At 40.8% G+C, this 14,209-nt stretch overlaps 1 protein-coding gene across 2 annotated transcripts in view; it reads left to right on the top strand.

The window, feature by feature from the left end:
• sptb (spectrin, beta, erythrocytic) overlaps positions 1-14,162 on the top strand; it is a 51,094-nt gene extending 36,932 nt beyond the window's left edge. For both annotated transcript variants that reach the window (XM_074659828.1, XM_074659827.1), the window contains 15 exons: positions 268-558; positions 880-1,010; positions 1,258-1,462; positions 2,363-2,586; positions 2,864-3,014; positions 4,296-4,540; positions 4,767-4,905; positions 5,255-5,339; positions 5,581-5,777; positions 5,982-6,064; positions 7,806-7,869; positions 8,129-8,385; positions 9,085-9,258; positions 10,366-10,408; positions 10,830-14,162. In XM_074659828.1, the coding sequence (XP_074515929.1) occupies positions 268-558; positions 880-1,010; positions 1,258-1,462; positions 2,363-2,586; positions 2,864-3,014; positions 4,296-4,540; positions 4,767-4,905; positions 5,255-5,339; positions 5,581-5,777; positions 5,982-6,064; positions 7,806-7,869; positions 8,129-8,385; positions 9,085-9,258; positions 10,366-10,408; positions 10,830-11,021 (2,481 nt within the window). In that variant the 3' untranslated portion in view covers positions 11,022-14,162. The remainder of the gene's footprint in view (positions 1-267; positions 559-879; positions 1,011-1,257; positions 1,463-2,362; positions 2,587-2,863; positions 3,015-4,295; positions 4,541-4,766; positions 4,906-5,254; positions 5,340-5,580; positions 5,778-5,981; positions 6,065-7,805; positions 7,870-8,128; positions 8,386-9,084; positions 9,259-10,365; positions 10,409-10,829) is intronic.
• The last annotated feature ends 47 nt before the right edge of the window (positions 14,163-14,209 follow it).

Genomic DNA, 14,209 nt, shown 5'->3' with positions numbered 1-14,209 from the left:
AATTATCAAAATAGTTGATTATTCCTCTGTCAATTGTCATGTACTGTGCAGTTTGAACTGCCAGTCAAGAAAGCATCCACTCCTTATACTGTAAAAGCAAAGAAAATCCTCATATCCTCAAATACACTTCGTTTTTGTTTCCGTATATATCACAAAAGTAAACCTGATTGATGTGTGAACTTCTGTTAAAAAACAGCAGTTGCAGAGCCACTCCTATCGTCTCTGGTGCGATGCTTTACGCTCGCCGTCTTCTTTTCTGTCCATCAGACGTTGCAGAAGGAGATCGAGGGCCACCAGCCTCGCGTCGATGAGGTGCTAGAGCGAGGAAGGAGGATGACGGCGGCCGCCAGCGCAGAGGGCAGGCCGGAGGCAGAGCGAATCGCGGACCAGATGAAGGAGCTGGAGGAGGCGTGGGCCCGGCTGCAGGACGAGATGGCCAAGCGCAGGGAGAGGCTGAGCGGCTCCAGCTTGGCCCAGCATTACTACAACGACGCTGATGAGGCCGAAGCCTGGATAGGGGAGCAGGAGCTCTACATGATCGCGGATGAAAAGGCCAAGGTGAGGAGCAGAGCAAGTAGAGAGCTGGTTGATTAATCAGGGAAGTGACCGCAGATGTCTGAAACAGATCTTATTATCTAAATCAAAACAAGGCATATTGTGTTGTGCAAATAACAAGTAGCACTGCATGCATTAACATGATTACATGGTTAGGTTTTTCTTCAATTAAACTGACATGCGTGGCATCCTCTATTGTGAGCTTATTTGGAGTATTTTGTTTTGCTTTAATCTGCAGTCTCCCTATTTTGCATAATTTCATAGCTGTTTTTCTTCTTCCTCCTCGTGATTCTTCCTCCTCCACCTTTTCTTTCATCTCTCCAGGATGAGCAGAGTGCCATGCTGATGCTGAAGCGCCACACGATTCTCAAGCAAGACGTGGATGACTACGCTGACTCCATTCAGAGGCTGGCTGACCGTGCCCAGAAAATGTTTGCCGAGGACCGTCCTGACGGGTTTGTGTTTAGACAATTTGATGTAAACACAGAAAAAATTACTTCCGAAGATGCTAATTCACTCATATTGTCCCAGTCAGTTGTGGTTTAGGGTGATAAGAGAGATAAGTATGTAAAGTGTGATAATTTGTGTATCCTAATCACACGCCTCATCTAGAGTCAACCCAAATCCAATTCTCTTTGCCATTTTCTCATTTTCTCCGGCCTCCCTGCATCTCATTTCCTGCCATCCTCTCCCCTCCCTCAGTGAGGAGATCATCAGGCGACAGGGCCAGGTGGATAAACAGTACGCGGGGCTGAAGGAGCTGGCGGAGGACCGCAGGAAGAAGCTGGACCACACCTACCACCACTTCTTGCTGAGCCGAGAGGTGGAGGACCTGGAACACTGGATCGCAGGGAGAGACATGGTGGCCTCCTCACAGGAGATGGGCCAGGACCTGGACCACGTCACGGTATTAGTCACACAAAAAACATGCACACACAGCGATCATACCTTTTGAGAAAAACTTTAACATTATAACACATACAGAGAGAGAAAACTGAGAGAGACGCTGGCCACAAAATTAAATTCTCTAGGACTTACTCTGCGCCAACAGGCAAAAAACTTCAGGGCTCATATTTCACCGATATTTGCTTCTTATCATCCCAAAAATATAACAAAAGTGCGACCATTTGTCTCTCTGAGCGACACAGGGAGATGGATGCTTCTATATCAAGCAGGTTTTTATCTATTTACCTGTTTTATTATTTCATTTTATCATTTTTATTCAAACTGTTGTACTGTTTACATTCGTCTTATCAGCTCTGTAAAGCACTTAGAATTGCATCAACCTGTATGACAGGTGCTATATTGATGTAGCAGAGGTGCTCAAATACGCATTTATCTGCATGTGGCATTTTTTTTTATGTGGCAACCCATTTAATCTAATTTTGGAGCTGTTTTAGATAAGACAGTTATGCTCAGTGACTAGAATTTCTACTTTAAAGGAACTGAGAAATCAAAACTGAGGAGCAAATGGAGCGTCTCATAAACAACAAGAGAAAATCAAGAGGATAGTTTAACTGTTCTGTTATATTATGTTTTGCTTTTATGCCTTTGCTTCTTTTGGTGTTAAGTGATCACAGACCATCTGAACACACGATGTGAGCAGTTTACAGATGGCATGATTTCTTGGGTATTTAAGTCAGAAATTGTTTTCTCTCTCCGCCACATGGGCTCCCAGCTTGCACATTGTCCCCTGTAGCTTTAAAACAAAAGGAAATTCCAACTTCCATACACAAAATACTAATTTTGATTCTGTTGTCACCTGTTATTTATTCATTTTTTTAAACATATCTGTCTTTTCCTTCAGCTTCTGAGGGATAAGTTCAGAGAGTTTGCGCGGGAGACGGGGATGGTGGGTCAGGAGCGAGTGGACTTTGTCAACGAGACGATAGACGAGCTGATCGAAGCCGGCCACACCGAGGCAGCCACCATGGCAGAGTGGAAGGACACCATCAATGAAAGCTGGGCTGATCTGCTAGAGCTCATCGACACTCGCGCTCAGCTCCTCACTACATCTTACGAGCTGCTCAAGTAAGGAAAACAGCATTGATGCAGCAGACCACGAGCCGAAAGATGCACAGTTATTTGAACTGATGCCATTAAGATGTCATGTTTAATCCCGTAATGCAAAATAACATGTGAGAATGATGTGAGCAACTAATGGCATCAAACCAGAAAAAATCTGGATACAATAACACTGTCAACTTAAACGTGACAACTTTACATTCATTATAATAAGTAGGATGATACATGTGATGATAATGCACACAGAATCAAAGAGACTGAGAGATTGATTCCTTTTTTTAAGGTACTTTGACGATGGGAAGGAGCTAGTGGCTCAGATCCATGAAAAGCAGAAAGAACTGCCCGATGATGTTGGAGAGGACTTCAGCAAAGCCGAGTCCTTCCACAGGATGCACGCCGCCTTTGAGAGAGACATCACCGCTCTAGGCAAACAGGTACAACACAGGGGATCAGCCCTTTTACTCTGAGGGAGCACAGCAGGCTGCGGCCCAGAGGCAAACTTTGATGATTCATATCTAGAGGGACGAGAGAGTGTTGCAATATATGAGCAACTGTGAGAAGTTATCTCAAACGGTGTGTAGCCATGAACAGTGATCCAGTGGGGGGATTTTTACATTTGTATCAGCCTCAATGGGTCAAAATAATATCTGTAATGTGAAAGGGGTCCATCTGGTAACAAACAGAACCCACAGAGAATATATCACCAGAGCAGGGATTTCACTGGCGGCCACGGTGCCCCTCTGTCTGGCCTTGATGCCCTTCGGAAAATCGTATGCCCTGCGGCCACAGTGGCTTTGATGCTGCGCCCGCACAGCCCCATTTGATTTTGCCCTTTTCTCCTCTGCCTCTTTCCTGTCAATACGGTTTTTAGACACCAGTGTCTTTTGATGATATTCTGAATTTTTACTAGGCAACATCAAGTGAAACGCTGCGCATAAAGTCAGTGGTGGGTTAGATTTCGAGTCTGGTATGGAGCGCAGCTGCATCGCGTTACGGCTACGATGCACCCGCTTGAGCTGATCACGGCCACTCTAGACAATGCTTGTGATTCCACCAGACGTGCTGCAGTGCGTTTCAGAAGCTTCCAAGATGTGGCTCTCAGCTCTGCTCTGTTATAGTCTGAGTAGTTTTTGACGGAGCCACGGCGCGATGCAGTGTCTCCTTTGCTGGTTGAGGGGATGCACCTAAAACCCGCTCCTTCATCTCTGTAGTCAGACATTGTATGTGAAATATAGATACGAAATATTTTTTGAGGATGAATGTATTTTTAACAACTAAAACACAGCCACAAATCTTTGATCCATGTCGTTCATAACTGGACTTTTAACTGTAATAACTTTGTCTGTAGGCTACAGCACAACAAAGCTGGAAATAACTATAAATATCTTCCAAATATTGGTGATTTTTAAATACTAATACATTATTTTGTGATATAAACAGTTTATTTATTTCACTGATAGATCAAACTTAACTCTTAAGTTAAGTCTTAAGTTAACAAGTCTTAAATTCAGATTTACGGTGAGCACAGAGGAACTTTCCCCTTCAGCAGATGGATGTGAAAACAGCCTTGTGCTGTCAAACTCAGCACATACAGCACAGTGAAGGTCAAACATCCATTTAAAGTAACAATACGCGAGACACATTTTTGAATGGAGGGAGATTTTCATTTTTATAATTTACTTCAATGATTTGACTCTTGATTCTCCGTCCTCCAGGTTCAACAGTTCCAGGAGACCGCTTCACGGCTTCATGCCCAGTATGCAGGGGGCCAAGCGGACGCCATCCAGGCCACAGAGCGAGAGGTGGTGGAAGCCTGGAAGGGCCTGCTGGACGCCTGCGACAGCCGCAGGGCGCAGCTGATGGACACAGCTGAGAAGTTCCGCTTTTTCACCATGGTGCGAGACCTGATGGTCTGGATGGAGAGCATCATCCAGCAGATAGAGACTCAGGAGAAACACAGGTGAGCACACCTCAGACAAGAACTTCACAGTTTAATTAGATAATCCATTCAGTAAATTTCCTCTTAATATCAACATTAATTTCTGCTAATTCCCAACATGAAGGGGACCAGATAAACGTGCCAGAGCCTAGTCATTACTGTTGTAGTTCCAGTCCCTACCAACAGAGGTAGATAAGCTTCACACATTACCTGATATCAGTTTATGTCCTTCCCTCCTCTTCATTAGGGATGTCTCAGCCATGGAGCTCCTGCAGAAGTACCACCAGGGGATCCGCTCAGAGATCGAGGCCAGGGGAGCAAAATTCACTGACTGCACAGACCAGGGCAAGGCTCTGCTGACACGCAAGCACCGAGACTCTGCTGAGGTAAGGCTTCAGTAACAAAGACAGCTTCTTTTCATCCTCAGCTGGGCCTCAAATTGCTGCTTTCATTAGATTTAATTACTTTTCTGGGAGTGATTGTTCTTGTCTGGCACAATGGAACCAATTGGATTGCCACGAAATAAAAAATTCCACTCATCTTTCACTCATCAGGGAGACTATAAAGCAAACTAATTAGAAATGGAAAAGCCAAAAGAATTTAAATGAGCAATTGACCCCGGCCTGAATTTAACGTGCGGGTAATTACTTCACAATACTAATTCTTAGAGGATAATAGCCAGTCTTTGGGCTGAGTTGTTTAATAATGCTGCGACTGTATAACTGCTTTTGTCAGATCAACGAGAAGCTGGTGCAGCTGATGGAGAAAAGGAAGGAGATGATGTCCAAGTGGGACGACAGATGGGACTGGCTCAGACTCTGTGAGTAAACTAACCTCCAACCTAAAAACAAATCCTATACATACATTATTCCTTTCATAAATCTATACTAAGCTGCCAAAGGCCAACTGATGTGAAAGCTCATCTGTACAAACCTTTGCACATGAAAGAGTACTGTGGCTTTTGTTCATCAAAACACTCAGACTCCAATAAGCATCTTTTGTTGCAGTATAAAAGTAGTCTGACAACTCCCATAATGACCCCCTGTCTTTGTTGCCTCCAGTTCTGGAGGTGTGTCAGTTTGCGCGGGACGCCTCGGTGGCGGAGGCCTGGCTTATCGCTCAGGAGCCCTACGTGTCCAGTAAAGACCTGGGCCATACTGTGGACGAGGTTGAGAAACTCCTTAAGAGGCATGAGGCCTTTGAGAAATCCACCGCCACTTGGGAAGAGCGCTTCTCTGCACTGGAGCGCCTCACTACGGTATGGACAAAAATCATGAATCATAATAGCTGCTGAAAAACATAGGATACTATGTTGGTAAGGAAAAATCTTACACACAATTATAAACAAAACATATTTTGTTTATGAGGGCTGAAGATGATGGCAGTAAAGTGTCATATAATGTTTCTAAATTGAATCAACTAATGGATTAGGTATTTATTCCAGTTCATTACTGTGTTGCAGGTGGAGCTGTTGGAACTGAGGAATCAGCAACAGGAGATGGAGCAGTTCATCAAAGAAGAGCAACGCTCGGATAAGGACAGCAGGTACACACACTCTGACATACAGTACATGCAGGCATTCTTATACTGTACATGAGGGTTTCTCAACGTTTCGATGACTGACTGCCAATTAGACTGCCTGTTGTTTTCGACATACTATACTATGACTTTTTAATGACTTTTTTTCGACATACTATACTATGACTTTTAATGACTTTTTTTCAACATGCTATACTATGATTTTTTTTCGACATAATATTACTTTTTTTGACATACTATGACTTTTTTTTCGACATGCTACACTATGACTTTTTTTTCGACATACTATACTATGACTTTTTAATTACTTTTTTTCGACATACTATGACTTTTTTTTTCGACATATACTATGACTTTTTTGGACATGCTATACTATGACTTTTTTTTTTTACATATTATACTAATATGTATGTCGAGAAAAAAAAAGTCACTAAAAAATCTTAGTATAGTATGTCCAAAAAAAGTCATAGTATAGTATTTCGAAAAAAAATCTGTTTAGTATGCCAAAAAAAGTCATGAAAAAGTCATAGTATATTATTTCGAAAAAAATTCATAGTATAGAAAGTCGAAAAAAAGTAATTAAAAGTCATAGTATAGTATGTCGTAAAAAAGTCATTGTATAGTATGTCGAAAAGAAAGTCATTGAAAAGTCATATTATAGCTTGTTGAAAAAAGGTCATGAAAAACGTCATAGTATAGTATGTTGAAAAAAAAGTCATAGTATAGTATGTCAAAAACAAAAGTCATGAAAAAAGTCATTAAAAAATATAGTAAGTTGAAAAAAATGTATAGTATAGAATGTCGAATAAAAGGTCTTAGTATAGTATGTAGAAAAAAATCATTGAAAAGTCATATTATAGCGGCTTTGAAAAAAAAGTCATAGTTTAGTATGTCGAAAAAAAGTCATAGTATGTCGAAAAAAAAGTCATTGTATAGTATGTATGTGAGGAACCATGCACATAAAACAAAATCTTTTCCAGCTCACTTCCATATTAAACTGCAAAGTTGTCCACCGCAATCGCTAACTTTAGCCAACAGCACTAGCACTGATGGCAGAATGTAATATCGGCAAAATTGGCAAAGTGACACTAGTTGCCATGCAACCAGTAACTTTCTACAAGTTGTCATTTCTAACCTGATAGATGCTCGTTAGAGGGACGCAATTTGACGCAGTAGCCGGGAAGTGTATTAAATAAAAGCTATTGAAAGTATTAAAATGGATCACGGATGATTAAAATCATCATGCTTTAGCATGTCACGTTCAGGGGGCGCACAAAATGTCTCCGAGGGCTGCCATTGGCTCGTTGCCCGCACTTTGAGAAACTCTGCTGTACATGCACCATTGCACCCATAAGCACAGTCATGCATACTAACAGATGATCATCACAAAAGTCCTCTTAAAGGAGTCTGGTGCTATTCTATCTTTTTTCTTACTGTCAACAAATCCTTTTGAAAACACCTAAACCAACAATAGAAACACAAATGAGCCATTTATGACGCATTGTATTGCCGCAGTATGAACAAATGGGTTTGGGGTGGAGAGTCAGACAGGCTGAGGAAGTCAGAAAGCGCTGAGAAGCGGAAAACCGCAATGTTTTGTCTTTTCATCGGATTTGTTGGCAATAAACAAAGAGAATATTGCGGGCCTTGCTTGCAAGCACACAGTCCTCTCTGCACAAACATTGTTCTTCACCCGCTGCTCTTAAAAGTCTCTCATGCAGACCCCATGCTGTCCTCTTTCCTCTAGGAGAGAAGACACAGGTTTCGTAGAGGAATCTTCGCAGCTCTACACTATTGAGGAACAGACTCTGGTGAGTAACTACACTCACTTAGCTCCTGTCCTCTCTGCTTTATCATGTTATGACCCGTTTAAGCATACTGCAGTTTAAAAAAAGAAAATCGGCCTCTCTTCTTTGCTATTTTCTTATTAACTCCTGCATTTGAAAGACCTCCTTTACGTTCTTACTCTGTTGAAAACTTCTTTGAGCACTTTTAAAAATAATCAAGTTGATTTATCAATGACTTTTCTCCTGTCTCATTCTATTTCTGTCTCTATTTTTTCTCCTCCAGTCAGGTTCTGGTGCAGTTGAGCCCAGTTTAGGTCTGCGGGAGGAGACGGCCGGTGACTCCACAGTGCCCATAGTGTCAGAAATGAGAGAGAGTGGTTCCCTGGAGCTGGAACCCTCTGTCTCAATAGGGACCCCGAAAGAACCAGAGAGGGCTGCCACCATGCCCGTGGAGACCCCCAGAGCCCAGACTGTGCTGCAGGAGGGCATGCTGGGCCGCAAACACGATGTGGAGGGCTCAGGAAAGAAGGCTTCAAATAGGTATTTAGGAAAATCTATCAGCACACTTGCTTACCTTCTTTAATCCATCACAGTGAACATCAAGTTTATTTCATTATTATTTAAGTTACCTCATTGCACCTAAACAGCAATACCACGCCACAAAACGATGTAACGTTAACAAAAAGGAATGCAGATTAATTTTCTTTGTGATGGATCAAACAACTCAAGCAAGTTTCTAGAGTCTTTGAAGTTATTTTGATATTATAAAGAACGGTATGGTAGTAAAAAAAACATCTACAACTGTATAGGATGCATTCAAAACATGCATGTTATACAGAAGAAGGCGGGGGGAGTAAAAAACGAGAAAGGTGATTTTGCACTAGTTACATGTTTGCCAGTTTTGAATCTTAAAGTAAATCAAAGCATAGCAGCTTAAGTGTACCTTAAATATAATTTAACTACACTGGAGAACTTGAAGTAAAACAATCTAATTTGTGAATTTAATTATGGACATGGAGCTAATGAAAGTCTGACTGTACATTCACAGAGCAGTGAGCTGCTACAACTGCTCTCCTCATTTCTAATGAACTGAATTAAGTCTTAATGGAGTGGCGATGTCTTTGTGGCTCTCGTAATTGGGATTAAATTAAATTAATTTTTTCATTATTGATGGAAATTAGCTACCTGAAACGATCGATATTCAAGCCCTCCATTTCCTAACCCTCCTCTTCCTCTCAGGTCGTGGAACAACTTGTACTGTGTGCTGAAGCCGGGTCAGCTCTCAGTCTATAAGGATTCTAAGAGTTTTGGCCATGGCGTGACGTATCACGGCGAGGACCCTTTGTCCCTCAGTAACGCCAGCTGGGAGATCCTCAACAACTACAAGAAGAAGAAGCACGTCGCCAAACTACGGTGAGAATCTTATTACAGCTTCAGATCATCTCACTATTAAAAGGGATAATTCAACATTATGGGAAATATTACCAAGAGTTACATGAGAAGATCAAGTGGTTTTATGGGGGATTACGTGCTCTCAGCTAAGAAATAGTCCTGCACATACCCACCCGTAAAACCACAACCTGTTGTGTTATGGTTTTTGTACAGATTAGATATAACCAAGCCAGACTTGCCGTTTCCCCCGTTTCCAGGCTAAACTAAAATAACCCACCGCTGTCTTCAGCAGTTCATTGCACTCACTTTACTAATAGTTGCTAAAAGAGGCCTGCTGCCAGTGTCAAACAAACATTAATACATTCAAATGAGTAGAAAATTAAAGCTTTGTTGCTTAAGCTAAGTTCACACTACACAACTTGCTGTCTTGTAATCGGGAATCTTGAAGTCGTTGTGGTTTTCATACTACCGACTATGACTGACCGGCAACAGGAGGTTACGCGCTACAAGATCTTTCACCGGGAGGAATCCCCGATGAGGTCTCCAAACTACGTTTTGTCACGAAAAACCCGCGATAAATACACAGTAAATGACGTGATACCATACGTGAGACATATTGCTGATGTTGTTGTTGGCATGCGTTCACAAAATAGCCTGTTTCCACACTATTTGTTACTATTAATTCTTCTAGCTGCAACACATAGTAAGTTCCTATTGTTACAGGCGACCCCTCCTACCCCAGGTTTCCCCTCAACCCGTGTTTCACTCTCTCATTGGCTGTAGCTCGTGGACGCAGTCCCTGACAGATCCAGAAATTTAGCATGCTATCTGGAATGTGTCGGCGAGTGCTCGCATCTTTAAGCAGTTCACACATGACACCCGAACACCGATGTACGGGCGGAGTGCCAATGCCGATTTGCCTCCGATCTGGGGCTTTTGTCAGGGAACGGAAAATCAGGGCTGAAGTCGTGTAGTGTGAACTAGGCATTAGATTACTGAAAAATCTGTTTTGGGGAAACTAGTTAAGTCTTTATGTTACTCTAAAGTAAGTATAAAATAACATCTTGTTCATTTTGCGTTCCCCCACACAACTCTTAACCTTAACTTCACTTTCTTTCCCTCTCTCAGTCTTGCTGACGGCGGTGAATATTTGTTCCAGTGTAAAGACGAGGTACGTTTTTAAACCATCAAGAGATAAACGATGAATAACTTTTAACAGCTTTCCACAAATCGCATGAGACTAAATGTTCTGGACTCTGCTTGTTATTTAATAATCTTTGACCTTATGTACTGTAAAGAAGTACTCACAGGGTGAAATGCTGCATACGGTACATACATATTTACATTTAGTTTTATAAAGCTGCTTCAGTTTGGCCATGTCTGAATAATTTGGCAGGGTTATTTATGTTAAGTAGCTGACATTAATGAGGTTATTCACTTTTTCTTGAATTACACTTACAAGGATTGAGGTTGTTTATTTACACTTTTTAATTTAATCAAATAGACCGAGACAAAAACACACTGCCCCTCTGGAGGTGGACTTCCCTTTGTAAGCCTCTTATGCTGTGTGTGTTTTTTGCGTTTCATTTCAGGAGGAGCTCCAGCGTTGGAGCCAGGCCATGGAGAAGGCCGTTCAGCCCCTGGCAGCGGAGGAGGCGTCGGGGCCCTCAGGGGCCAAAGCCCACAGCCTGCCCCCACCCTCCTCCTCAACTGCCCTCCCTGAGCCCAGCTCTGCCAAGAAAGACAAGGAGAAGAAGTTCAGCCGCTTTGCCAAGAAGAAGTGAAAGGAGATGGGGAAGGCCATCGGGATGGGGGGGTTGCCACGGCAACGTGGAAAGAGAAAGTATTTGTGTACAATCAGTCAAAGAGAGCTTTTTGATCATTAGATTTTTTTATATTATTTTAGCGAGAATTAACATAAATATTGTAGTTTAGGTTAAAGCCATCACTCTTTTGCCTGTATTTAAGCCAGTGTATGATTGCAAAGGTCCACTTTATTTCCTTTGTGTTCTTTTTAACAAATGCCAAATTCAAAGCAATTCAATTAAAGCACAGGAATGCTCCTTTCACACTCAACCAAAGAATGTTTGTAAAACTTTTCTTTTGCTGCAGTTTTTTTTTTGTTTGCGTTAGTGTGGCATGCTTTGATATTGCCATGTACAATATGAAAGCCTGTAATGAAAATAGGGTGACTCAAGAGTACTAAGGAGTGCTTTTATTTATCTGCCTTATACAATGGTTGTGAACTGTAATACTGTGCTGTTTGAATTTGGAGCACTAAATGCTACTTATAGAACCAGAGTGAGTTAAACGGGCTTTAAAAAGCTTTGTAAATGCGGTGTAAAGACGTAGTGCGGTGCTGTACAGTGCACACACACACACACACCAAGTGTTATTGCAGGCATGCAAACTAAATGCTCTATGCACTGTGAAGAGTTTGACTGTTGAGATCATGAGACACCACAATGGATCAGTGTTGAATATAGATCTCGTGGAGTCGTATTCTCAACTGAACTGTGGCAGTAGTTATTTCTGTGAACTTGAAATATATTCAACACTTGTGTATTGAATCCTAAATTTCATATTTATTCATTAACATATATACATATACGGTATATATATCTACAGATGCATGAATTATGTTTTACGTTAGTTTGATATGGTGCTATTGTGATATTCTTGAACCCTCAGTCAAGACCAAACTTGACCTGCCTTATTTGTCTTCAACTTTGGCTTGTAGGGACACACATATGAAAATGTATTCTGTCATCATATATCTGAGGGGTGTTTCATAAAGATGGCTCAGAAAAGCAGGGTGTTATTGTGAAAAGCCTGAATTGAAATGAGCCAAACAAACTGAACTGGGATTAATCGGTTTCCTAAAGTCAAGTCTGGTTTACATTAAAACATGATATTACAGCAGAAAATGAACCAAACCACTGCCAGACTCAGACTCAAGTTAGTTGCAGCACTCTAATTGTAATCATGAATTTACGGGTTCAAGTCCCTTGACCTCTGACCTCAAGATATGTGAATGAAAATGGGTTTTATGGGTACCCACAAGTCTCCTCTTTACAGACATGCCCACTTTATGATAATCACATGCAGTTTTGGGCAAGTCATAGTCAAGTTGACTTGATTTCCAATAATAAATATATACATACATTTGCATAAATCAAGCATATTTGCCCACTCCCATGTTGATAAGAGTATTAAATACTTGACAAATCTCCCTTTAAGATACATTTAAGAGATAAAAAATGTGATGGACTACGGACAATCATGCAAATAAATATTTTAATCGATTGACAGCCCTAATTATAAGTGCTAAAAATTAATGTATAGATGTATAAGATGCTGTTAAACAACTTTGAAATTAACAAATAAGACTGCAGCCAGGTAATTTATTTTAAATCCCAACGATTATATTTATTATCTTTAGAAACTATCTGTCAGTTGGATTTTGCTACTTGGCAAGTGAAATAACAGCGTCCATATGGTGAAATTACTGTTTAAATACCGTCAGATTGGCTACTTGCATCTTGAATAGACTTTCTGGGTGGCTGTTTCTTTAATTTTATTTAAGGGACATTTAAAGAGAACAAACAGTGAAAGTGCTGCTTACTTTGGAGGCTACAGTCAAGTTATTTTGGCTTTATATTAAGTGCCGTGCATTTAAATTAACATAAATTTACTGGAATTAAGACTGAAAAAAATAGGAGTTCAAATTTTAAGTATGCAAAAAGACAAACAAAACACTGAGTTTTAGTCGGGCAGATTGATTGTAACACTGGTTCAGCCTGAGATTAAACTAAGCCTGACCCAAACCAGGCTAGTCTGGAAGGATACGTTTCTCTGATCACCTACGTGAGACTTATTTAAACCTCATTTATGAAGTAAATAAGCCTGAATAACTTGTAATCTTGCTTTATGAAACACCCCTCTGATCTCACAAACTACATTTTATTTACCAGAAAGTGTCAAATTAAAGCCAACTAGAATTTAAACCAGGTGTTCTTGTAAAAGCAGAAAAAAAAGAGCCTGTAAAATTTATTTAACTAGTTTTACTTTACCAGCCAAAGTCTAGGACAAGCTGTGGGTCGGATGGATCTTGACTGCTTTTCCAAACCACACAACAGGACCAGGCACGCTCTTTATCTGAAGTGAAGATCGATACAATATGGAGCTGAGGGAAAGGGGTCGTAATATGAATGTAAAGGAGGAAGTGAGAATTAGGTACGTTTCAACAATAAAGCCATTATAGAATAAGAAATTCTAATCCATACACGTATACAGGGAATATAGAGTATGTACAGTATATGGAGCTGCATTTATAGATGTTAATATGTCACATACCCTCCCCCACCTCACTGCCGTCTTGCCTTGTACTGTGGGCGCTGTCCCTGAACTACGATCAAGTGACCTCATTAAAATGATGGAAGTCGGGTGTAGAAAGATAAACGAGAGTTCAGCTCAAGAGGAAATATGAGAAAGTAGCATCATGATGATCTGTCTAGATTATTTACACATACAAAAAGGAACAAATTAGTCATTACATCTCTAATCTTCTTGTGGCCATCTAAACAAGAAATACAGAGGGCCAGAAGAACATCACTTCTATGGTACTACAGTAGTACCAGTAGTCCAATTTTCCTGTTATAAACGCACCACAAAATGGTTTTGGGAAACTTGCATCACATGTACTCAGTCTTGTTTTTATTGGTCACTATATCTACAGTATTCTGACACTTCCTACTCTGTCACCTTCATCCACTTTGTTTATTCCTCCACTCCGTCCTACCTGCCTTTTTCTGTTCAGTGGTTTTTAATCTGCATTTTGTACTCTCTAGCTATGTAAAATATCCAAAAAATGTTGTTGACAGGAAATATCAAATACATTTTGAGAGAATAAACTTTAAAATAAACTCCTGAAAGTATAGAGTTTGGGTTTATTTATTGTCATTTTAATCTC

The sequence above is a fragment of the Sebastes fasciatus genome, chromosome 15 (assembly GCF_043250625.1).
Source record: "Sebastes fasciatus isolate fSebFas1 chromosome 15, fSebFas1.pri, whole genome shotgun sequence".
Classification (NCBI taxonomy): Eukaryota; Metazoa; Chordata; class Actinopteri; order Perciformes; family Sebastidae; genus Sebastes; species Sebastes fasciatus.
This window is presented reverse-complemented; position numbering and strand designations above follow the sequence as displayed.